We start from the raw sequence: 24,620 nt of genomic DNA on the forward strand, positions 1-24,620 counted from the left end.
TAGACCAGGCCGGTCTCGAACTCATAGAGGTCCACCTGCCTCTGCCTCCTGAGTGCTGGGATTAAAGGCGTGCACCACCACCGCCTGGCTGACAATCTTTAAGCACATTGTACTTAGTGTTCCAGGGCACTTTAGAAGATAAATGCACATATCTAGTTATATACATCTGTGCCTTATTTAGTGTATGCTTTGGGTTACAATCTAATAGATATTGGTGGCTGGGGTGGCAGCTCTGGCGAGGTGCTTGCTTGCAGACATGAGAACGTGGGTCTAAGGAGCCTTGCCTTCCTGCTGAGATCAGGCCAACGCAAGACTGCCTCAAAGTCAAGGAAGAAAGTGACTAAGGGATGACAACTGAGGCTGTCCTCTGGCTTGCACACACATGGGTGCACAAGTGCACCTAACACAAATACGGACACACAACTGCTGAATTGGCCAGGGTTCTCTAGAGGAACAGAGATTACAGAATGAAGGTATCCATATCTACATGTTTCTAAATCTATAGATAGATAGATGGATAGAAGATAGATAGATAGATGATAGATAGATAGATAGACAGATAGATATGGAATGCTTTTAGAACGGCTTATAGGCTGTGGTCTAGATCATCCAATAATGGCTGTCTATCAATGGAGGCTCACCATTGAGGTTCAGCAGAAGCTCAGTCCATGGGCTGGATGTTTTAACTGGTTCTTGGTATAGGCCAGAATCCCAAAGAGGTAGGCTTGATGCCCGTGGAGGAATGGACTTGCCAGTGAGAGCAAGAAGACAAAGAGCAACAACTTCCTTCTTCTACAACCTATTTACAGGCTGCCAGCAGAAAGTGTGGCCCAGATTAGAGGGGCAGCTACCCTTTAATCTGGATTAAAAGTGGGTGTTCCCACTTCAAGGGATTTAATTAAGAAAAAAATCTCTCACAGGTATAAAACCCACTTGGTTTTTAGTTAATTCCAAATGTAGTCAAGTTGACAACCAAGAATAACCATCACAACTCCCTCCCCTCAGAAATCATGTATTTCTACCCGTTTCTCTTGCAGAAGACCTGGATTTCGTTCCCAGTCCCCGTGTGACCACCTGCCATTCTAGTTCTAGGGGGTCCAGTGCCCTATCCTAGCCTTCATGGGCACCAGGCATTCATATGGTATACATACACACATGCATGCAGGCTAAACACTTATACACATATCATAAATATGTACAAAAAGTCAGGCCTTGCCTTTAACCCCAGCACTCCAGAGGCAGAGGCAGAGGCAGGTAGATCTCTGTAGATATGAGGCCAGCCTGGCCTACAGGACAAGTTTCAGGCCAGCGAGAGCTACATGTCTCAAAACAAAAACAAAAACTTCCCAAGAAGTTTGGCCATCAGGGTGATAGAAGTGCTCTCTACCCTAGTCTGATCATTCCTTGCTGTGCGTGTGTGGGAATGTCACACCACAGCCCCTGGCTAAGCCCTGGAGTGGAGCAGGAGAAGGCAGGAAGACTCACACGCTGTGGTCGCTTCCAGCCTCCTTAGCACGTGTGCGGCCAGATGCACAGCTATCTCTGTCTGTCCTCCAGCTGCCATCCACTCTGCCTCTGTAGCACCCATTACTTCAGCTCCTAAGGACAGAACGCAGGCTTCTTCAGGAGGACCCTTCAGCACCTCCCTGATTCTGCTCCAGCCCCATCCTCACGCATTCTGTACTTCCCCACTAATTCAGCCTCTAGCGGCTTCCCTTCCCTTCCTTTCCTTTTCCTCCCCTCTCTTCCCCTCCCCTCCCCTCCCCTCTCCTCTCCTCTCCTCTCCTCTTCTTTCTTTCTTTTCCTGGTACTGGGATTTGGACCCTTTGACTTATACAGATAAACAAGTACTCTACCTGAGGTTCATCCTCACCACAAATAAAATAAAATAAAATATTGAGACCGAGTCTGGCTCTCATGCCTAGACTGGTCTTGAACTTCCTCGGTAGCACAAAGTAGCTTTAGGAAGCTCTCTTCCTGCCTCAGCCTTCTGAGTGACTGGATTGTAAACACAAGTCACCACATCCCATCCTTCTTTTCTTTTCTTTTTTTTCTTTTTTTCAAGACAGGGTAGCCCATCTTCTCTGTGTAGCCCTGGCTGTACTAAACTCGCTCTGTAGACCAGGCTGGCCTTGAACTTAGAGACCCACAGGTCTCTGCCCCCCTAGTGTTACAATTAAAGGCCTGCACTGCCACCACTACCACCCGGCCTGTAGTTGGTTTGGGTTTTGTTTTTTTTTTAGGGGTCCACTACCAGCTCCCAAATAAATACACAAATATTTATTCTTACTTATGAATGCCTGGCCTTAGCTTGACTAGTTTTCTAGCGAGCTTTTCTAACTTAAATTATCCCATTTCTCTTTAACTAACTTTTGTCTCTGGGATTTTTACCTTTTTTTTATTCTGTATATCTCTCTTTCCTTCTTACTTCATGACTGGCCATGCGGCTGGACGGCTGGCCACTGGCATCTTCCTCTCCTCCTTTCTTCACTCCTCGCTCTCTTCCCTAGATCTCTATTCTCTCTGCCTGCCAGCCCCACCTATCCCTTCTCCTGCCTCGCTATTGGCCGTTCAGCTTTTTATTAGACTAATCGGATGTTCTAGGCAGGCAAAGTAAACAGATTTATAGAGTTAAACAAATGCAACATAAAAGAATACAACACATCTTTGCATCATTAAACAAATATTCCACACATAATGAATATTCCACGCATAAATGAATATAACACATCTTAAATCAATATTCCACAACCCTGACCCATGTTCTCCTGCAACATCTACCTTCAGGAGCACACACACATGTGCACGCACACACACACACTCATGCACACACACACAGGCAGTCAGGAACTGGGTGGGCACTCAGAGCAACGATTGATTTTTCTTCTGTTTCAAATAAGCCATTTCATACAAGACAGGGAGGGGTTTATAAGGTGTCCAATCTCGCATGAAATGTTTTTAATTTCATGGCATATTCTTTCTGGGGGAGAATCTATATCCTTCTTATCATAATTACCGTAAAGATATCCAGAGTCTGGTAAGATGGCTCATCAGCTAAGTACACTGGCTGCTCTTCCAGGGGGAGCAGGGTCTGGTTCCCAGCGCCCACATGGCTGCTCGCAACCACCTGTAACTCCGATGCCCTCTTCTGTTATCCGAGGCTCACACATGTTGCACAAACACACATGCAGTCCAAACACCCATTTACATAAAAATAAGTAATTGTTTAAAAAGATATGACACTTCCCGCTCACAAAAGGTTAAGAATCATTGTACATTTTAGAAATATTTGTTCTGAATGGCTGTATCTGTCTGTAACAGTTGTATACTCGATAAACACTGAATGAATAAGCCTCCCCCGCATTAGGATGTTTTTTTTTAATGGGAAAAAACTGCAACAACAACAAAAAGCTCGAAGAAAACTGAGGGGAAGATTTTTAAACGTTGATTATTTCAGCCCCCTGTCTGGTGACCCCCAAGTACCGTCTTCTCAGCGGGGCCCACTGCTTAAGTCCGGTGCTTCAGTGGTTCCCAGCCCCTGCCAGCACCCATCTCCTGTCCTGAAATCCACCTACTGCGCCTTTGCAGCCTGTCAGCTGAAAATAGCCCTGAAGCTGGGGGTGCGAGCCTCTAAGGCGTCCTTCCGCAGAGGGAGACTCTGCCCCCTGCTGGCTGCTCAGCTCCATCGACCCGGGGAGAGTCCAAGACCGAGATCGCCACGCAGGAACCAAGGGCTGCGAGGCAAAGGGGAGGTGGAAGGAGAGGATCGCCCCACGGGACAGGCTTCCAGCCTGTGACCTGGCTTGAGTCTGGAGTGGCTGTGTTTCTTTCCCAGGGTTCGGGTGTCCCAGGCTAGCAGTTAGGGAGGCAGGGACAAGACAGCTCTGGAGGCTCATCTGGAGCTTCAGGGAGGTCCCGTCTCTCAGACCTGGCTTTCTCATTGATCCTCTTTTCCCTGGGTTCCGCTGCGACACCTTTCGATCCTGAGCCAATTCTCTGCATCGCCTACACTTGGCGTGCAGTGTATCAGCCGCCCCATCACCATGGAAACAGGAGCCTCTGCATCCATCCTAGAGCAGATTTGCGAAGCTATGAGAAGAATCTGGGTTTGGGAGGGAGGGTCATAAAGGTTATTGAATACCACGTACCTTGTGAAGATGGTTGACTCTTCTGGCGTTAACGCTGCCTGTCCTCTCGGTCCATCCAAACCGACCAACTTCTCCTGATGTAGCCTTGAGCTAAAGGCCTCTAAGCATCACTTTTCTCATCTGTTAAATAAAAATAATAGCCGCACTTACTTCACAGGGCTGCTGTAAGAATCCCATTAGGTAATGCACACATAACACTTAAGTCAGCACTCGGCATGCAGTGAATGCTCAAAATGTTATTGACGTGATTTCTGCATATTTATTATTAGGTATTTGTTATTTCTGCTGCTAAACTGCTAGTCCCTTGGTAATAATGTCTTTTGGCATGGTGGCACTCACCTGTAATCGCAGCACTTGGGAGGTGGAGACAGGAGGATCAGGAGAGGCAAGGCTAGATTCAGCTACATAATGCGTTCAAAGCCAGCCTGAACATGAGACTCCCACCTCAAAAAGACAAAAACGGAAAATCATGAATTTTGTTTTCCATCTCATGCATGTGTGTGTTGCACAAATATGAGCATGTGGATCAAATTGTGTACCTATTTTCAGAAATGCAGAGGCCAGAGCAGTACGTTCTCCTCCGTAAACACAAACCCAGCCACATGTGGATTCTTGATTCACAGTGGAAGGAATAAGGCAGAACAGTGAGGAAATACCCCCAAGGCACAGATGAAACCACAAGATCACACATCAAGGTTTAGGTGCAAACACGGAAGACACCAAAGGCCAAACTTTCATAATTTAAAAAAAGTTGAGATGATGTTATCTTGGTCAGTTTGGAATGCTGTAATAAGATAAAATAAACATATATATATATATGAAAGAACAATAAAGCTACTAGGAAATAGGTAGAAACCAAGCTTACTGAGTTTAAGATCCCCAAAGGCCCTTTGAACACAACACAGAAGGGCTGTGACTTAAGTTGTATCACTTACCGAGCAAATGCTAGACAACCCTACTCCATCCCCGGACACAAGAGCAACAAAGAGTGAAAAGAGAAAGGCCAAATACTATGGCACATAAATTAAAATTCTTAGTTAACAGTGAAAAAAAAGGGAAGTGATGAGGTAATCTAGGGGCCAGTGAGATGACTTAGTGGGTAAATTGTGTCTGCCACCAACCACCTGGGCTCGAGTCCTGGGACTGACTCCTGAAAGTTGTCCTTGAACTTCTACTCCTGTGCAGTGTGTGTGTGTGACCACACACACGCTAAACATGTCTTACTCCTGTGCAATGTGTATGTGACCACACACGCCAAACATGTCTTATTCCTTTTAAAAGCTACTAAACATATCAAGCTGTGTAGCATAATGTAGTTTTAGAACCTTTTCTCCATTCCACGTGACCCTTCGTGTGTGTGCTAGTAATCTCCCCTCCCCTGACAAAGGGAAGCTATTTTAACGCACACTGCAAGAACAGAATACAATACACAGTGTGGCTTAAACAGTGACCACTTATTTCTCACAGTCTAGAGAACAAGAAGTTAATATGGTGGTGACAGATCTGGGATCTAGAAGGTCTTGGAAGGCTGTCTTCTGGTGTATTCAAAGGCCACAAAAAAATATCATTTGTTACATTCTCTTCTTGAATGTTTTTTAGTGTCTTTTAACACTTATTTAATGTGTAAGTGTTTTGCTTACATGTGTGTCTGCACAAGCATGCCTGGTGCCTGAGGAGGCTGAAGAAAGGGTCAGGTGGTTGTGAGCCACCATGTGGTTGCTGGGAATTGAACCTGGGTTCTCTGGAAGAGTAGCCAGTGCTCTTAAGCCTAAACCATCTTCCAGATTAGTCTCTTTGTCTGCTAAGGACACTAATCCAACTAAAGGAGCTCACTTTCCTGAGAGTCTAACCAGCATCACTTCCCCAGAGCTCCCCACTACTCTTCTTATTAGTAGTAGTTAGGGTTACAGTCCTTACCTGCTTTCCATCTTTGTGCTTTGTTCTCTGAACATCCCATCTAATTTTCAGAATAACTCGAGGATGCTGGCTGCACAGCCTAAAGAGTCTCCAGTGAAGTCACAGGGAATTCTGCTCAGGTCCTCGTGGGCACATCTACCACAGAACAGAATTTCAGGCAGAGTGAAGTAAAGATACTGTATGGGTTAAACAGAAAAGCAAGGCAGCTTAGAAGACAGAGGTGCGGCCATGTCGAGGAGAGTGCACCCGGCTGCCTGAGCAGGGCGGGCTGTGGCTTGAGAGGTCTGCTGCTCCTTCAGCTGCGGGTGTCTATATGGGGAAACGCGCACTGCTGTATTTCTTTTTGTTATCCAAAGAATTTTTCGCTTGAAGAAACTTTAAGTTAGAAGTGGTAATGCATACCTTTGATGCCAGCACCGGGGAGGCAGAGGCAAACAGGTTTTTATGAGTCTGAGGTCAACCTGGACTATATAGTGAGTTTCTGGCCATCTGGGGCTACACAATGAGATGCTGTCTCAAGACAGTTTCTAGATTGATTTGTTTTATGTGCATCTGTTTTGCCTGCGTGTATGTATGTGCACCATGTGTGTACCGGGTGCCCACAGAGGTCAGAGTGGGAATCAGATCCCCTGGAACTGGAATTATGGGCAGTTGTGAGCTGCCATGTGGGTGCTGGGAACTGAATCCAGACCTTCTACAATTGCAGCCAGTGCTCTTATCCTCTGAGCCATCTCTCCACCTCCAAGGAGACCATTTTACAAAGATTTAAAATGTTTTATGTATATGTGTGTTTGTGTACATGAGTCCAGTGTCCACTGAGGTCAGAAAGGATTTTGAGCCCTTGAAGCTGGCGTTGGTGGTTGGTCTCAGATCATCAGGCTTGGCAGCAACTCCCTTACCCACTGAGCCTTCTCACTGGCCCACCTGTTGTGGAATATTACTTTAACTATGTAAAGATATGTTACATTTGTTTATGTTGCAGAATATTACTTTAACTATGTAAAGATAGGTTACATTTGTTTATGTTGCAGAATATTACTTTAACTGTGTAAAGGTGTGTTACATTTGTCTATGCTGCTATTGTATAGTTATTAAAAGATGTGTGGCATTTGTTTCACCTTGCCTGCCTGAGGCACCTGATTGGGTTAGTAAAGAACAGCCAGTATCTAGGCAGGAGAAAGGATAGGCGGGGCTGGCAGAGAGAGAGAATAAATAGGAGGAGAAATGAAGAACACGTCAAGAGAGGGAGACACCAGAGGTCAGCCACCCAGCCAGCCACGAAGTAAGCAGGAAAGAAAGTCACAGAGAATAAAGAAAAGTGAAAAGGCCGGAGGCAAAAGGTAGATAAAGAGAAACAGGTTAAGTTAAAAGAGCTAGCCAGAAAGAAGCCTAAACTAAGCCAAGCATTTAAACTAAGTATAAGAGTGTTTGTGTTATGATTTGGGAGCTGGTTGGTGGCCCAAAAGAAACCTGATACACCCACCCTCAAAAAAGATTGAGTATGTGTGTGAGTGGTCTTGACCTGTTCCACTGAATCCAACACCCTCTTCTGGTCTCTGCAGGCAACAGGCATGCCCATGTATGCAGACAAAACACACATACACAAAATAAAACAGTAAAATAGAAAAAAATATTTGAAGGCTTTTTTTAAAAAGAGAGAGAGCAGGATTTTTATGATAAAAAGCCCTCTCCACAAGAACTGACTGCGGTCCTCCAGAGTGCAGGGGGCGCTTCAAAATAGGGCTCACCTTACAATTTCTCACACGGGCAGCGGTCTTAGCGAAGGTCCTTGTTGCTAGGAGACAAGATGCGTCGTTCGACTCTTGAGCCGTCTGTTGACGGCCTGAGCTCTCTTGGCAGAGGACTGAGGTATAACTAAGGCTCCATTACCTTAGTTCCAGAAGGTCCCTGTCTATGGGAGCGTTTTCTTTCTAATTTCTCACAAGCAGGCCGTGGCGGCAGGCCGAGGCTCTTTGCCTGAATCCAGTCCGCCGGCCCAGCCATGCCTAAAAAAGGGAAAAAGGCAAAGGTACCCTTGACGGACGAAGAGCAGCTGCTTTTATTTCAGCAGAAGTTGCTGGCAGAGGAGGAGGCGGCCAAGAAGAAAGAGAGGCTTCTCACACAGTTCTTGAAGGTGATGCTTGTCTTTACTGTGTCTTGCCCATACCCACCCCTCCCATGCCCTGGCACCGTTGCCCAGGTCGCGTCACTGTTGACTGACTCATTTTCATCCCGCCCGTGCCTCCTCCGAAGTCCTCGGCTACATTGTTTTCGTCCTAGGGAGTTCTCTGTGAAGCATGGAGAGGGGGAATAGAGTTGGAAGTACCAGCTGAGCTCCGGAATTAGGACAGTAGGTGCTGTCAAGTGTCCAAATTCAGCTATCTTGAAAATCTGGGGGGCTGGAGAGATGGCTCAGCAGGTAGGAGCACTGGCTGTTCTTCCAGAGGACCCGAGTTCAATTCCCAGCACCCACATGACAGCTAACAACTGTCTGTAACTCCAGTTTCTGGGGATCTGATACCTTCACACCAATCCACATAAAATAAAGCTAACTAAATTTTTTTTTAAAAAAAAAAAAAAGAAAATTCTGCTGTCCCGTCTGGAGTGGGATCATTAGAAAGTCTTCTGCTTTGACGTCTCACCTTGAAGGAAACTCCCATCGAAAATCACCAATCCGAGCCCTGGGTGTTGGTTGACAAGAGCTTTGGCCCTTCAGAATGCTCGAGGGCTGGTGTTTGTCAGGGTGGTATCCGTTGTACCCAGGTAGACCTTTGGCCTTGGCTGAAATGGGTGTGTTTTTCCCTCACACAGGACAAGCTGGCCAAGGAAGAACACAACAGCGCTCTGAATCTTAATAAGATCAACACACAGTGGAGAACTGTCCTAAGGGAAGTCAAGACCAGGGAACTTCTCAAGGACATCGAGATCCTCAGTCAAACGTTTGAGCGCGTGGTGGACTGCAAGGACAGCGTCATCAAGGTACGGCTTCCTCCGGTCGCTCAGGTCGCTTGACGCTGGCCTCGACCTTTCTCAGTAGAGCGGGCCTGGTGAATTCATTTTTTGTTTTTTTTGAGACAAGGTCATGTATCCCTATACTGGTCTCCTGATGTAACTGGAGATGACTTTGAACTTCTCACTCTCCTGCCCCCACTTCCCAGCTGCTGGCACCACAGGTATATACAGCCAGATCTACCTGACTGACCTTTAAACCTTCACACGGCACGAGCAACGAAATACTGAGCTGTCACTATCCCTGCCTTCCTTAGAGGAACTAACTACTCTCTTTCATCATTTGCTGCCCTAAACAAGCACTGCAGAGTTTTGTAGTAGTGAGCCAGCAAGTGAAACTTAGTCCTGGTCTTTCTATCAGTTCCCGAAGGCTCAGTTCCAGACAGTGGGGCCGACCAGTCAGAGGGCTAGTATTAGAGTGTGGGTATCTTGTTTTTGTGAAGGGTCTCACTCTGTAGGTCTGGATGGCCTCGAACTCACAGAGATCCGCCTGCCTCTGCCTCCCAAGTGCTGGGGTTGAAGGCGTGGGCCACTGCACCTGGCAAGATAAAGGTATTTTGACTATTATTCCCCTGTTTCATTCAAGCAATTTGGCCTCCTTGATTCAACTTCAGTGTCCCTGGATAAGGTTGTGAAGCCCTCAAAAGGCGAGAGCAATTCTGGATTTCCAAACCATCTTAATGATCTTTTGGAGGTAGGAGAGAGATAGACACAGACTCGTACAGCCCAGGCTGGCTGTAATTTAGTGGTTCTATTTCAGACTTCCCAGGTACTGGAATTATTGGCAGGTGCCATCAACTAGGCCCATCCATATGCTCTTAAGAAATTCTTGAATCACTCTCATCCTTTGAAGGACTCTGATATATATTTTATATATATATATATATATTTTTTTTTTAAAGTCCGTGTGTGGGTATGCATGCCAAGAAGGACAGAGGGCAACTTTGTGGCATCTTCTCAGTCCACCCGTACATGGGCATAGCTGTCTCCTTGGCCTTGTGTGTCTCCCCCACCCCCACCTTTTAAGCTCTTGCAGTTCCATTTAAGCACAAATGAAATGTGTGCCTGAGCCATCTCTTCACTTTCTTCTCTGTAGAAGAAAGCCACAATCCCTGGCTTTGGGATTGGTGACGTTGATGGCCACCATGCTTTGGGATTCTTGGAGGAAGCATGAGTGCTCTCAGCACAGTGAGATGTGTCAGACATGACAGCATTAGTGCTGCACCAGGAACACACAGAGCCCTGGTCGGCATGTCTAACACAGCATTAGTGCTGCACCAGGAACACACAGAGCCCTGGGCAGCATGTCTAACACAGCATTGGTGCTGCACCAGGAACACACAGAGCCCTGGGCAGCATGTCTAACACAGCATTGGTGCTGCACCAGGAACATGCAGAGCCCCTGGGCAGCATGTCTAACACAGCATTAGTGCTGCACCAGGAACACACAGAGCCCTGGGCAGCATGTCTAACACAGCATTGGTGCTGCACCAGGAACACACAGAGCCCTGGGCAGCATGTCTAACACAGCATTGGTGCTGCACCAGGAACATGCAGAGCCCCTGGGCAGCATGTCTAACACAGCATTGGTGCTGCACCAGGAACACACAGAGCCCCTGGGCAGCATGTCTAACACAGCATTGGTGCTGCACCAGGAACATGCAGAGCCCTGGGCAGCATGTCTAACACAGCATTGGTGCTGCACCAGGAACATGCAGAGCCCCTGGGCAGCATGTCTAACACAGCATTGGTGCTGCACCAGGAACACACAGAGCCCCTGGGCAGCATGTCTAACACAGCATTGGTGCTGCACCAGGAACATGCAGAGCCCTGGGCAGCATGTCTAACACAGCATTGGTGCTGCACCAGGAACATGCAGAGCCCTGGGCAGCATGTCTAACACAGCATTGGTGCTGCACCAGGAACATGCAGAGCCCCTGGGCAGCATGTCTAACACAGCATTGGTGCTGGACCAGGAACATGCAGAGCCCCTGGGCAGCATGTCTAACACAGCATTGGTGCTGCACCAGGAACATGCAGAGCCCTGGGCAGCATGTCTAACACAGCATTGGTGCTGGACCAGGAACATGCAGAGCCCCTGGGCAGCATGTCTAACACAGCATTGGTGCTGCACCAGGAACACGCAGAGCCCTGGGCAGCATGTCTAACACAGCATTGGTGCTGGACCAGGAACATGCAGAGCCCCTGGGCAGCATGTCTAACATAGCATTGGTGCTGGACCAGGAACACACAGAGCCCTGGTCAGCATGTCTAACATAGCATTGGTGCTGCACCAGGAACACACAGAGCCCTGTGCAGCATGTCTAACACAGCATTGGTGCTGCACCAGGAACACACAGAGCCCTGGGCAGCATGTCTAACACAGCATTGGTGCTGCACCAGGAACACACAGAGCCCTGGGCAGCATGTCTAACACAGCATTGGTGCTGCACCAGGAACACACAGAGCCCTGGGCAGCATGTCTAACACAGCATTGGTGCTGCACCAGGAACACACAGAGCCCTGGGCAGCATGTCTAACACAGCATTGGTGCTGCACCAGGAACATGCAGAGCCCCTGGGCAGCATGTCTAACACAGCATTGGTGCTGCACCAGGAACACACAGAGCCCCTGGGCAGCATGTCTAACACAGCATTGGTGCTGCACCAGGAACATGCAGAGCCCTGGGCAGCATGTCTAACACAGCATTGGTGCTGCACCAGGAACATGCAGAGCCCTGGGCAGCATGTCTAACACAGCATTGGTGCTGCACCAGGAACATGCAGAGCCCTGGGCAGCATGTCTAACACAGCATTGGTGCTGCACCAGGAACATGCAGAGCCCTGGGCAGCATGTCTAACACAGCATTGGTGCTGCACCAGGAACATGCAGAGCCCCTGGGCAGCATGTCTAACATAGCATTGGTGCTGCACCAGGAACATGCAGAGCCCCTGGGCAGCATGTCTAACACAGCATTGGTGCTGGACCAGGAACATGCAGAGCCCCTGGGCAGCATGTCTAACACAGCATTGGTGCTGCACCAGGAACACGCAGAGCCCTGGGCAGCATGTCTAACACAGCATTGGTGCTGCACCAGGAACACACAGAGCCCTGGGCAGCATGTCTAACACAGCATTGGTGCTGCACCAGGAACACACAGAGCCCTGGGCAGCATGTCTAACACAGCATTGGTGCTGCACCAGGAACACACAGAGCCCTGGGCGGCATGTCTAACACAGCATTGGTGCTGCACCAGGAACATGCAGAGCCCTGGGCGGCATGTCTAACACAGCATTGGTGCTGCACCAGGAACATGCAGAGCCCCTGGGCGGCATGTCTAACACAGCATTGGTGCTGCACCAGGAACACACAGAGCCCCTGGGCGGCATGTGCTTGGTTTCTTTGCTGTTCTCGTGACCAATTCCGGGCTTTAGAACCTGGCCCTCAAAGCTTCTCTGCAACCTGTTGATGCCTCTGCATTTCTTCTTGGTTCTGACTTTCACTGAAGGAATTTCTTGATCACCCCCCACTCCCATTTTTCGAAATCGGGTTTCTCTGTGTAGCCCTGGCTTTCCTGGAACTTGCTCTGTAGACCAAGCTGGCTTCGAACTCACAGAGATCTCCCTGCCTCTGCTTCTTGAGGTTGGGGTTAAAGTCTCATGCCACTACCACCTGGCTATGGTCCTCTTTTTCTTTCCTTCTTCCTTCCTTTCTTTCTTAGATCTGAGGGGAACCAAGATCTGCGCAGGAAATGGCAGCTTCCTTGAAGGTAGCACCAAGGGAGAGAAAGCTGCAGCCCCTTTTTGTTTATTTTTCATTTTGCTTTTTTTTAAGATTTATTTATTATGTATACAACATTCTGCCTCCACGTGTGCCCGCACGCCATAGGAGGGCTCCAAATCTCAGTTCAGATGGTTGTGAGCCACCATGTGGTTGCTGGGAATTGAACTCAGGACCTTTGGAAGAGCAGCCAGTGCTCTTAACCTCTGAGCCACCTCTCCAGCCCCTCATTTTGCTTTTTAAAGACAGTGCCCTTGCTGGCCTGGAACTCACTATGTAGACCACTCTAGCCCCAAACCCAGAGAGATCTACCAGCCTCTGCCTCTGAGTTCTGGGATTAAAGACCTTCACCATTACACCCTGTTTATCTTTTTAAAATACACCTTTTACCTGTTTGTAGTACAAATAATAAAAACCCAGAGACAGATACTGGGGTTCAACCTGAAGGTCAGAAAAGCAATGCAGCCAGCCACTCTCTCTTACCTCTACCTCAAATGGAAAATAGGTGAGATCCTGTCTCCACAAATTCTGAAGACTCCACAGAGTTCCTGTCTCTTCCTCTTTCTATTCCTCTCTCTGCCCAGCCATATGGCTCTCGTCTCCACCTCCCTAGTGCTGAGACCACCTTTGTGTGAGCTCTGTTTCTCTTTTAGACAGATTCAATCTTGTGTAGCCCAGGATGTCCTTGAACCAGCAAAAATCCACCTGCCTCTGTCTGGGATTAAAGGAGTGTGCCACCACTCCCTGGTTTGTATGGCTGCTTTACTCTCTGATCTTCAGGCAAGCTTTATTAATACACCACTATACCTGCTTGCCAGTTCCTCTTTAGGCTTTTCTTCTCAAACAAAACTCGGCAGTAACAGCAAATATTAGTGTCTTTCCACGAGAAGACACGCCTTTCCTTCTGCCTGTCTTGTACGGGTGGGGATTCAGCAGACCCCAGCAGCTTCACACTGGAGGTTACAACCCTGCTATGGCTTCTTCCCTTGCTCTCTTTAAACTGGTTTATTTATTTCTATTTTATGTGCATTGGTGTTTTGTCAGAATGTTTGTCTGTGTGAGGATGTCAGATCCCCTGGAATAGGAGTTATAGATAGCTGTGAGCTGCCATGTGAGTGCTGAGAATTGAACTCTGGAAGAACAGCCAGTGCTCTTAACCTCTGAGCCATCTCTCCAGTCCCAGGCCTTTTTTTTTTCCAGTGCCAGGGAGCAAATCTAAGGCCTTTTATGTGTTCGATAAGTAGTTTACCACGGAGTCACATATCCAGCCCTGGAAGGCTTTGGACTTGGTGTGTGTGTTATATGTTCACATATGAATATGCATGCCAGAAGTTGTTACCCAGTATCTTTCCTTAACTATGGTCCATCTATTAGTTTGCTTTTAGAATGTGGTACACTTGAGCCGGAGAAGTGACTCAGCAGTTAAGAGTACTTATTGTTCTTGTAGAGGAACCAGGTTAGATTTCCAGCATCCATATGGTGGCTGTAACTCCAGGAGACTTGATGCCCTTTTCTGACCTCTAAGGGCACCAGGCACACATATGGTATACACACATACATGCAGACAACACTTATGAAATAAAATAAATCTAAAAAAATGTTTTTAAAACATTGCATGCAGAGGCTGAAGGATCTCTGAGTTTGAGGTCAATCTGGTCTAGCAGGTTCTGTGCCAGACAGGGCTACTCTGTAGTGAGACCTTGTCTCAAACAAACAAACAAATAAAAAACACTTCACAGATTCGCTCAGGGTCATGTTAATCTTTCTGTATTATATTCCAATTCTGGCATATATGCTGCCAAAACAAGCGTCTTCTTTTTTGAGACAGTTTCTCACTGATCCTGAAGCTCATCAGCTGAGCTAGGCTGGATGGCCAGTGAGCTTCAGGTATCCACCATGTATGAGAGGTGATCTGAACCCCCAGCCCCAAGCACTGGGATTATAGGCGTACCCCCAGGCCTGGGTCTTTATGTGGGTTCTGGGTCAGGTTCCAAACTCAGGGCCTTGTGCTTGCTTGGCACGAACTTTGTCACTAACCAACCCTTCGTTTCTCTTTTTTGAACCCAGACTGAGAATAATGGCGTTACTCCTGCCTCAGCTTCCCAAGTATTAGCCAGGTAGTGGTGGTGCATGCCTTTAAGCCCTCAGGAGGCAGAGGCAGGAACATCTATGTGAGTTCGAGGCTAGCCTGGTCTACAGAGAAACCCTGTCAAAAAAAAAATCACAAGGCTCCTCTCCAAGGTTATATAAGCAAAACCGACTGCTAGAAAGGAGGGATCCTCAGACCAGCTAAGCTGTGGAACTCGAGGAACAGCTTTTATTAACCATCAGTAACCCCAATAAACTAACTGGTTTACCAAGGTAGACCTGGCAGAATCATTAGTCTCTCTCTCTCTTCTGGGGACAATGGATATCTGTCTCTGTTTTCCAGGAAAGACACACAACACAACCTTTGCCCCACGGGGATTGTCTTCATACACAACAGCGAGACAGTCTGGGTTTCTCACAGCGTGCCTGGAGGAAGAATTCCCAAGAATAGGCATTCCAAGAGGCAGGAAGTGGGAGCTGGCAGGCCAGAGTGAGGGCTGTGCTGGAACCAGCACAGTTCAAGTGCCATTTTCACCTCTTCTGTTGATCCCAATAGTCACAAGGTTACTCAAACTCAAGGAGGTGGAAAGAGAACGCTTTTCTTCTGTGCTCCCTCTTCCCACTCCCTATCTTCCTTTTTCTTTCTGGCTTTCCTCTTGAGATGAGTCTGCTGACTTCAAACTCATGACCTTTAAAAAATATTTTATTATTTTTCAATTATGTGTCTTGTGTGTTGGGGGAGGGGGGTAATACATGTGAGTGCAGGTGCCCACAGAGGCCAGAAGAGGGCGCCATAACCCTTGGAGTTAGACTTCGAGAGTGGTCAGTGCTGGAAACTGAACTCAGGTCTTCATGAAAAGGAGCAAGTGCTCTCAACCTCTAAGCTGTCTCTCTAGTTTCCCAGCTCCCAGTCTCCCTTCCTCCCAAATGCTGGCATTGTAGGATGTGTCACTATCCAAATGAGATTTCCTCTTTGGTGGATGAACTGACGGTCCCACTGCAGAAAACTGTCGGATGGGAGTAGACTTGTCTGCCATACAGGATGCCATAAGAAGCCAGTTTCTGTTGGCCCCTGAATCACTCTGTCCTCACTTGATTGGTCTTTGATAGCTTCCTTGCTTTTTGTTTTGTGCTTGTAGTACTGGGGATCAAAATCTAGCCCTATCTGTGTGGTAGGCAAACACTCCACCGCTGAGATACATCCCCAACCCTATAAAATAATTTTGCCGTGTGTGGTAGTACACACTTTTATTCCTGCACTAGGGAGGCAGAGGCAAGCAAATCCCTGTGAGTTGGAGGCCAACTTGTTTTACATAACTAGTTCTAAGCCAATTAGAGCTACGTTGGGAGATAATATATATATATATATATACACACACACACACACACACACACTGTATGTGTGTATGGATGGATGTATATGGAAGTATTTATACATGCATATATTATATATGTACATATCACACACACGCGCACATGCACACATGTCTTGTTAAGTACCCAAGCTGGCTTCAAACTCATTACCGTAGCCTAGGGAATTTGCAGTGCTCCTGCATCAGTGCCCTAGTATTGTGGGTGTGCGTCACCTGACTGATTTGTGTAAGAAGATAAACTAGGGCTGGAGGTTAAGAGCACTGGCTGCTCTTCCAGAGGTCCTGAGTTCAATTCCCAGCAGCCACATGGTGGCTCACAGCCATCTATAATGAGATCTGGTGCCCTCTTCTGGCCTGTAGGGGACACACAGGCAGAACACTGTTTACATAATAAATAAATCTAAAAAATAGAAGATAAACTTGTTAAGTGGGAAGCGTAACCCCAGCCCTCTGGCCCTGGGAGTTGCATTGGTCTGGACTCCAAATTCCAGCATGCCAGGTCCTGACCCCTTCCCCCAGCGTATTTAAGTGAGCTCCCAGAGGAGAAACATGTGGTTCTGGGTTTGCAGGTGCTCCTCGCTTTCCTGTCTCCCAGCAGTGCACTCACCGTATTTAATAAAACAATGGGCATTTTAATTCGGTTTGATCTGACCTGATTGGATTTCTTTGCACCGGCGGAGCCGCCCATCTTAGGATTTTTTTCCTAATAAAACTAGATTCAAGTTAGTTTCTGCCCTCAAACATCCAGTTCTTCAAGGATACCTGGCTTTTTTTTTTTTAAAGATTTATTTATTATGTATACAATTTTCTGCCTGCATGTATGCCTACAAGCCAGAAGAGGGCACCAGATCTCATTATAGATGACTATCAGCTACGATATGGTTGCTAAGAATTGAACCCAGGATCTCTGGAAAAGCTCTACCCCACCCCCCAGTGCTCTTAACTGCTGAGCCATCTCTCCAGCCCTACCTCTTTTTTTTTTTTTAATGGTGGCTCCATCCGTGTAAATGTTTGTGAGCCACAAGACATTGGCTCACTTTACAGTTCTTTAGAAAAAAAAATTATTTTCATTTTATCTCTGTGTCTACACATATGTTAGGTGCACCATATACATGCAATGCCCACGAAAAGAGCATCAGATCCCCCGGAACTGGAGTTACAGGTGTGAACCTCCATGCAGGTGTTGGGAATCAAACCTTAGTCCTCTGGGAAAGCAGCCAGCGCTCCCAATTGCTGAGCCATCTCTCCAGTCCTTCCCAATGCTGGTTTTTTTTTTTTTTTTTTTTTCAGACAGGATCTTAGGATGTAGCCCCGACTGGCCTAAAAATCCTAGTCCTTGAATTCCAGATCTCCTCCTGTCTCTCTCCTGCGTGGTAGGAATAAAGGCATGTACCGCTAGGACTGGTTCCTACACTTCTAGAGGTCACTCTTGGTTTGCATCATAGACTAAGTGGAAAGGTCTGGAGAGATGGCTCTTGCAGTTCTTTCAGAGGACCTGGGTACGAGTTCTAGTGCTCACATTAGGCAACTCACAACTGCTTGTAGCTCTCATTCCAGGAAATCCGAGGGCCTCTGGCCTCTTGGGACACCTGCATAACAAACTTAGAAAGGCATGCACGCATATACACAAATAATAAATTAATCTTACTTTTTAAAGACTGAATGGGAGAGCCAGCATTCCTAAAACCATTAGGAAATAAGAGGAAAATGCCATTGTGCCATCCACCTAGCCAGATAGCTAAGTGTGCGTGCGTGCGTGCATGTGCGTGTGCGTGCGTGCATGTGTGCGTGTGCATGCAGGCCAGAGGTTGTCACTAGCATCTTCCTTGCTTGCTCTCCACCTTATATTTTGAGATCGGAGCTCATTTATCAAATTGGGTAGGCTGGCTGGTCAGCAAGACCTAGGAGCCTCCTAAGTCTACTCCCCCAAACCCAGGATTACAGGGGTGCCACCACAGACTTCGTTTGTGGGTGCTGAGGACCCAGCCCCTCGAATCCATTTGTATTTTCTCAGGGATGCCACTCGGCCAGAACAGTAATTATCTTCCTCCTCTAGTCTCTGGCTAAGGACTTGACTGAAGCAGAGGAACAATACGCCCATGCTCTGCGCAGCCACTTACACAATGTTGACCAGCTCTTGACCCTGCAGCGACGCCGACTCAGCCTCCTGGAGGAAAGCTACAACATGGAACTAGATGTCCTGACGAAAGAGTTTGAGACGGAGCGGTAAGGGGCCAGAGAGTCCAGAGACTGGATCCCGGGAGTTCCCAGAGCCTCCTCCCTAATCTAACCCCAGGCAGAGAGGCTCTTGAGTTCCTCGGAAATGAACTTGGCTTTAATCTTAGAGTCTTAGCTTTCTTTGACCTCTGCCGGTACCTGTCTGTACCTCCTAATTTCAACTATCAGAATTCTATCCATCTATCAGTAGATAAGGATGGGAGAGAGATTCCACTGTGAACTTATGTAAATTTTTGGTTTTGTTTCATATGAAAGTATTACCTACTCAAAAATCAAAATATTCTTATTCTTTTTTTTTTTTTTTTTGGTTTTTCGAGACAGGGTTTCTCTGTGGTTTTGAAGCCTGTCCTGGAACTAGCTCTTGTAGACCAGGCTGGTCTCGAACTCACAGAGATCCACCTGCCTCTGCCTCCCAAGTGCTGGGATTAAAGGCGTGCGCCACCACCGCCCGGCTAAAATATTCTTACTCTTTCTGGAAAAAAAAAGAAAGTAAAAGAAAACATACACTAAAACCTTCCCTCCCTCCATGCCAGGTGCCTACAAGTTTGTCCCATCTATAGGGTTTTTGGTTTTTTGGGGTTTTTTTTGTTTTGTTTTGTTTTTTGTTTTTTTGGGTTTTTTTTGTATTTTAAGGCAGAGCCTCACTGTGTAGCCCTGGCTGGCTTGGAACACATTCTGTAGACCAGGCTGCCCTCTAACTCATAGGTATCCGCCCACCTCTGCCTCCCAAGTGCCAGGACTAAAGGAGTGTGCCACCACCCCTGCCCGTTCATAGCTATGTGTTTCTTTGTTATTGTTGGACCTCATGCTATACCCATCACATCTCCTGTAGGAAGACAATCATTGACCAGCATGAGAAAGAGATCCACTACCTCCAGGATGTCTTCATGGCCATGGAGCAGAACTACGTCGATTCCGAGTATGAGAGCAAGCTAGAGTTCCAGAGTATGTGGGATGATCTGAAAAACAAGGTACAGGCGGAGGATGGAGGGACGGGGTCCGGAGAGACGGGCCGGGACGAGAACTGCTCAGGGCAGTCAGAGCTAGGCGAGCACTCCAGAGCCAAGGGTCAATAAAAGTCTCTGGCCACTGAGGTCCCCTGTGCTTCTCTGTGATCTTGTGAAAACTGCTTGGGAACCAGGAATGTTCTAGAAGATTTTAAGAATGCATTTAAGGGGGAAAGAACAAAATAAACAAACAAACAAAAAAAGCAAAAAACCATCACCACGACCACCAACAATTAAAAAAAAAACTGAGAGATCATCTGACTTCACCCTTTTGAGAGGTATAGACAAAGAAATAAGGGCCCACAGTAGCCACATGACCAGCTTGAATCCCACAGTCTGAGTCGGTAGAAATTGATCCATAATTCTTTCCATCATAGACTTTGCAAATCTAGCTGACATGCAGAAGTTTGTGTTTAGGGTTCTTGGTTTAACTTTAATCAATCAACTTATATTTGAGACAGCTTCTTCCTTAGCTCAGGCTGACCTTGAACTCACTATGTGGTGGAGCATGACCTGGAACTGCTTTTACTTTTACCTTAAACTTGTGATCCTCCTGCCTCCACCTCCCGAGTACGGTAATGGGCATGTACCATCACATCCAGCCTGAGTCGATGCTAGGCAAGTATTCTACTCTAAGCTCCATCCCCAACCCTTGCTTTTAATTTAGCCAGTGATATACTTTACAGTTTGAATAATTTCCTACTTGTGAAAATTGAAAAGATTTCACATGAAAATCCAAACTATCAATTTTGCTTTAAAAAGTTACAAGATCTGAGCCAGGTGGTATAAATCGCACGTCTTTAATCCCAGCACTCTGGAGGCAGAAGGAGGAGGATCTCTCTCAAATTTGAGGCCAGCCTGTTCTACAGAGTTCCAGGGCTACACAGAGAAACCCTGTCTTAAGAAGAAAAAAAAAAAAAGAAGTTGAGATTTGGAACACTGGGCCTCATTCTGTTTTTGTTTGTTTTGTTTTGTTTTTCAGGACAGGGTTTCTGTATAGCTTTGGAGCCTGCCCTAGAACTTGCTCTGTAGACCAGGCTGGCCTTGAACTCACAGAGATGTGTCTCTTCTGCCTGGCTCCTCATTCTGTTTCTAATTGGCATCATTCTCATGGAGCTGGGCCCACCCCCATGCTTTCCTGTCTGGGTCACAATGCCCCACTCTGAATGTAATTCACTAAACAACGCTCCTAACAGTTCCCGAGGGTAAGGCTGCTGGTGGGCATGAGCGGGCACTAAGAGAGTAGCTCTAAGCTTTTGGTATTTGGGACACATTCCCTAGAATTTAGAAGAGAAGCACTTTCTTCGTCTACAACTGGAGAACATAGTGGAGGATCTGTGGAGAAGGTTCCAGGATGCGCTCAAGAACTATACCGATGCCACGGAGGACCGGAAGATTGCCTTTGAGACTCTGAAGGTGAAGGACGAGAAAAGCTCCAAAGAGATTGAAATGCAGATGAAAAAAATCCAGAAGCTGCAGGTCAGTGCTCACTTGGAGACGCCAGGCCATTCAGTGTCCATCTGTCCATTGCCTTCCCAAATTCTTTTGGGTCTCTCACTGGTTGGGTCAAGATGACACTCTGCTCTTAGTCCTTCAACTGCCTTTGTCAATGGTCCCCACTGTCCCTCTAGGAGGCCATAGGTATCTTGAAAGGGAAGATCACAGCCCACAGCCGTGAAAGTGAATGGCAGAACCAGTGCATCCGCAATGACAAGGAGCTGGTCCATGTACAGCTGCGAAAACTGAAAGCCCAAAGGACGCAGGCTCGGGGAGTGTCCCAGGAGAACTTAGTCAAACTCACCCTGGAAAGTAATGCCACCCTCAAGGACCTGAAAAAGATCGTGGAGAAGGTAAAAGGGACAAAACCAAGAAACCTGGCTGGGGGCAAAAGGGATTCAGGAAAGATGGGGCAGGGCTCCCTCCTCCCTCCTCTTTAAGTGGATGTTTGTGTTAGCTTTTCTTTTTTCCTTCCTTCCTTCCTTCTTTTCTACTCCGTTCTCTTTTTTAAATGAACAGGGATGTTTCAGCTTCCCGATTCGAGTCCCACTTTGCCTTGCACAGGGTCTTTTTCTCCGCGTGTCTGATGCATGAGGTTTCCTCTCCTCCAACTGCTGACTCTGTCTGTGACTCTGCGATTCCATGAGCTGAGATTCTCTGCTGCTACCTGTTAGGAATATTTCTTCTTTTTTTTAAAGATTTTATTTATTATGCATACAATGTTCTGCCTCCATGTATGCCCGCAGGCCAGAAGAGGAGACCAGATCTCATTACAGATGGTTGTGAGCCACCATGTGGTTGCTGGGAATTGAACTCAGGACCTCTGGAAGAGCAGCCACTCTTAACCACTGAGCCATCTCTCCAGCCCAGGAATATTTTTTAGATGAGCCTCTCTGCCAACGCAAATAATTCCAATCAGACCAAATTAGATTGAATAAAAGATGCCCATGTTTAATGCAGTGCTCCCGGGTGGCACTGGGAAAGCATGGTGAGGTGTGGGAGGAGACCACGCGAAACCCGGAGACCACATGTACATTCTCTGGGGGGCAGTCTAAATAGCCTGTGGGAGTGGTCCTGACCCTCCCTGGGAAGGAGTCACCGCTTGGCAGGCTTTCTCAGAGGTGGAGTTCAGACCAAGGCAACTCCCAGCGGAGGGGGCTTGAAATGGCGTTCCTGCCCAGTATTCCAAAGATGGATGCCAGGGGCTGGGACGAGGCCCCTGAATATTATACTACCTGATGTCTTTCAGGTTTTTCCTTCTTTTTAACTCTTTAACTAGCAGAGGAAACGAACCAATTAGGACCCCTAGACTGTATTATTTCTAGACTGCATCATTTTGGGGGTTTGTCTCTGGATTTCTTCTGAAGACAGTGTCATTTGGGGACCTAACCTCTAGATTTCTTTCGAGGCCTACCAACTCATCAAGATGCTAATTTTCAGTCGTATGACAGGCTCCAAAGATACACACTGTCCCCAATGGCTGTCGTATGCTCTGGATCTTCACCATAGGTTAAGTTTCACTGCGGCCCCTTAGACAGACCTTCCTCTGAGGCCGGCCCCCAGTCTTGACCTTTTGTCAGCTTGAAGCAGCCAAGAGCAGTGGTCATCACCCCTAAACACCCTAAGAGCAGTCAGGGTGACCTTTGAGACAGGTGATGAGAGACCAGAAGTTGGACAAACTCCCCATAGGAGAGGAAGAGCTACCACTGTGTAACAAAGGTGGTGGGTTTTCAAGATGGCCCCTTCTTCCTCAACCTCCTGAGAGAAAAGCCTGGCAGCTTTTTTCTCACACTGCAGGCCCCTTGCTGATGGGTTGGCTCAAGAAGTTCAAAGCCTGATCAGGACCCGTCTCACACATTTGCAGACCAACCAACCCTCCTATTTGACTTCAAACTGACCAAGCCTAAAGTAAGGAAGGAAGACGCTTTAAAGCTTCTCAACCCCCAGGCTTCCAGAAGAGATGGGGCTCTCCAGCTTCCCAAGATCTCCCTCTGTGTGTCTGCGCATGTGTGTTTCCTCATCCCAGGAAACACCTTTCTTAGCTGAAGAGAAGACGATGTGGTACTGAGCTGTGCCGTGTGAGGATGTTAACTGCTGGGAGAGAGCTTGGCGCGGGCTTCCTGCTGCAGGAGCCGCTTTCCTGGACTCAAGCAGGGATCCATCTTGTTTTCCCTAACGCGCCTCTTCCTTCCCAACAGGGTGAAAAGATCCTTAAACTTGCTGAAATCTGTAGGAAATTTGAAACAGAGGAAGAAAAAGTCCTGCCTTTCTATTCCTCAGCCCTGACTCCCATGGAGCAGGAGGAAGTGGAGAGACAGAACCCAGAAGAGGTCACAGAGGAGCTGGCCAAGGTAAAGGATGGGGAGCATGGGGGCTGGGCAGCATTTGCTCAAGGGGACCACCACACCCCTCCCTCCTCTGCCTCAGGTTATGGCGGACTACTCAGGGATGGAGAACTTCTGGAAAAGATACAATAAGGTGAAGCTGGAGGTGCTGAGCCTGCAGCACAGACGCGTGCAGCTGCTGGAGATCAGCGGGAAGCTGAGGGAAATGCTCAAACAGTACCTGGACAGTATCTCCGTGAGCGATGAGGTGCTGAGCCAGCTCAACCCGCTCTTCATAGTAAACCACAGGAGCAACCTGCCCCAGCTGTCCGCACCTGCCCAGGCAGGCGAGAGAGGCCCTCCAACCACCTACAATGTCATCGAAGCTGCCCACATTGTCTCCCGTACCCTGTGATCCAAGGAACCCAAGATTTTTTTTGTGAAACCCGAGTGCTTTGGTATTACAAATTTAGATGGAGGCTCCAGACAGTACTCTAGTCATTGACTGCCACTATCCCGCGCAGTATAACCAATAAATTATTCTTTTTTAAATAATACAATTTTTTCATGATTTATTTTTAGTTTTATGTGCATTGGTGTTTTTCCTGCATGTGTATCTGTGCGAAGGTTGTCGGATCCCCTGGAACTGAGTTACAGACAGTTGTGAGCTGTCATGTGGGTGCTGGGAATTGAACCTGGGTCCTCTGGGAGAGCAGCCAGTGCGGTTAACTGCTGAGCCATCTCTCCAGCCCTAACAAATTATTCTTTCAAAAGAATTTATAAGAGCCTTTGAAAACAAAAACAAAAATTAGGGTCTCATGTAGGCCTCAAACTCCCTATGTAGCTGAGGATGACTTTGAACATCTGGTCCTCTTGCCTCCTCTGGGATTACAGGCATGCACCTGTTTTATTGGTGCTGCGGATTGATCTCAGGGTTTTTTTTGCATTCTACCAACTGCCTTATTCTCAGTCCTTGTAAGATCTTTATTATCTTTGCCATATTCAAGGATACAAGGAACGTTCTGGTCCCAGGGAGAGAATGCCTAGAAATGGTTCCTCCTCAGCATCATGGCACCATGGGAGCCAAATATATACTCCAAGGGACCCAGAGGCAGATTCAAAACCAGTTTTTTGGGGTAAATTAGGACAGCAAGAACAGGCCAGAGAAAGAAGTGTGCTCCAAGGCCTCCAGCTACTCAACCACAGGCAAGATCCAGCTTCACAGTGCTCTTTTTTCTA

The 24,620-nt window shown here is 47.4% G+C and overlaps 1 protein-coding gene across 1 annotated transcript; it reads left to right on the forward strand.

Annotated features, from left to right (window-relative positions):
• The first annotated feature begins 7,881 nt into the window (after positions 1–7,881).
• Ccdc65 (coiled-coil domain containing 65) lies at positions 7,882–23,906 on the forward strand. Its single transcript, XM_041642669.1, has 8 exons — positions 7,882–8,199; positions 8,877–9,044; positions 18,372–18,541; positions 19,386–19,524; positions 20,842–21,039; positions 21,192–21,410; positions 23,256–23,408; positions 23,485–23,906. Exons 1-8 carry the CDS (start codon positions 8,068–8,070, stop codon positions 23,794–23,796), a joined length of 1,491 nt encoding a protein of 496 aa, XP_041498603.1. The 5' UTR covers positions 7,882–8,067; the 3' UTR covers positions 23,797–23,906.
• Positions 23,907–24,620: the final 714 nt, after the last annotated feature.

The sequence above is a fragment of the Microtus oregoni genome, unplaced genomic scaffold (assembly GCF_018167655.1).
Source record: "Microtus oregoni isolate MIOR12 unplaced genomic scaffold, Mior012 000077F_ref0000221, whole genome shotgun sequence".
Lineage (NCBI taxonomy): Eukaryota > Metazoa > Chordata > Mammalia > Rodentia > Cricetidae > Microtus > Microtus oregoni.

Bases quoted from the DNA above. Each gene is read 5' to 3' on its own strand.
- Ccdc65 (XM_041642669.1), top strand. From the start codon at position 8,068: ATGCCTAAAAAAGGGAAAAAGGCAAAGGTACCCTTGACGGACGAAGAG. The intron at 21,411-23,255 runs GTAAAAGGGACA...CCTTCCCAACAG, and splicing joins TGAAAAAGATCGTGGAGAAG to GGTGAAAAGATCCTTAAACT. The intron at 23,409-23,484 runs GTAAAGGATGGG...CCTCTGCCTCAG, and splicing joins TCACAGAGGAGCTGGCCAAG to GTTATGGCGGACTACTCAGG.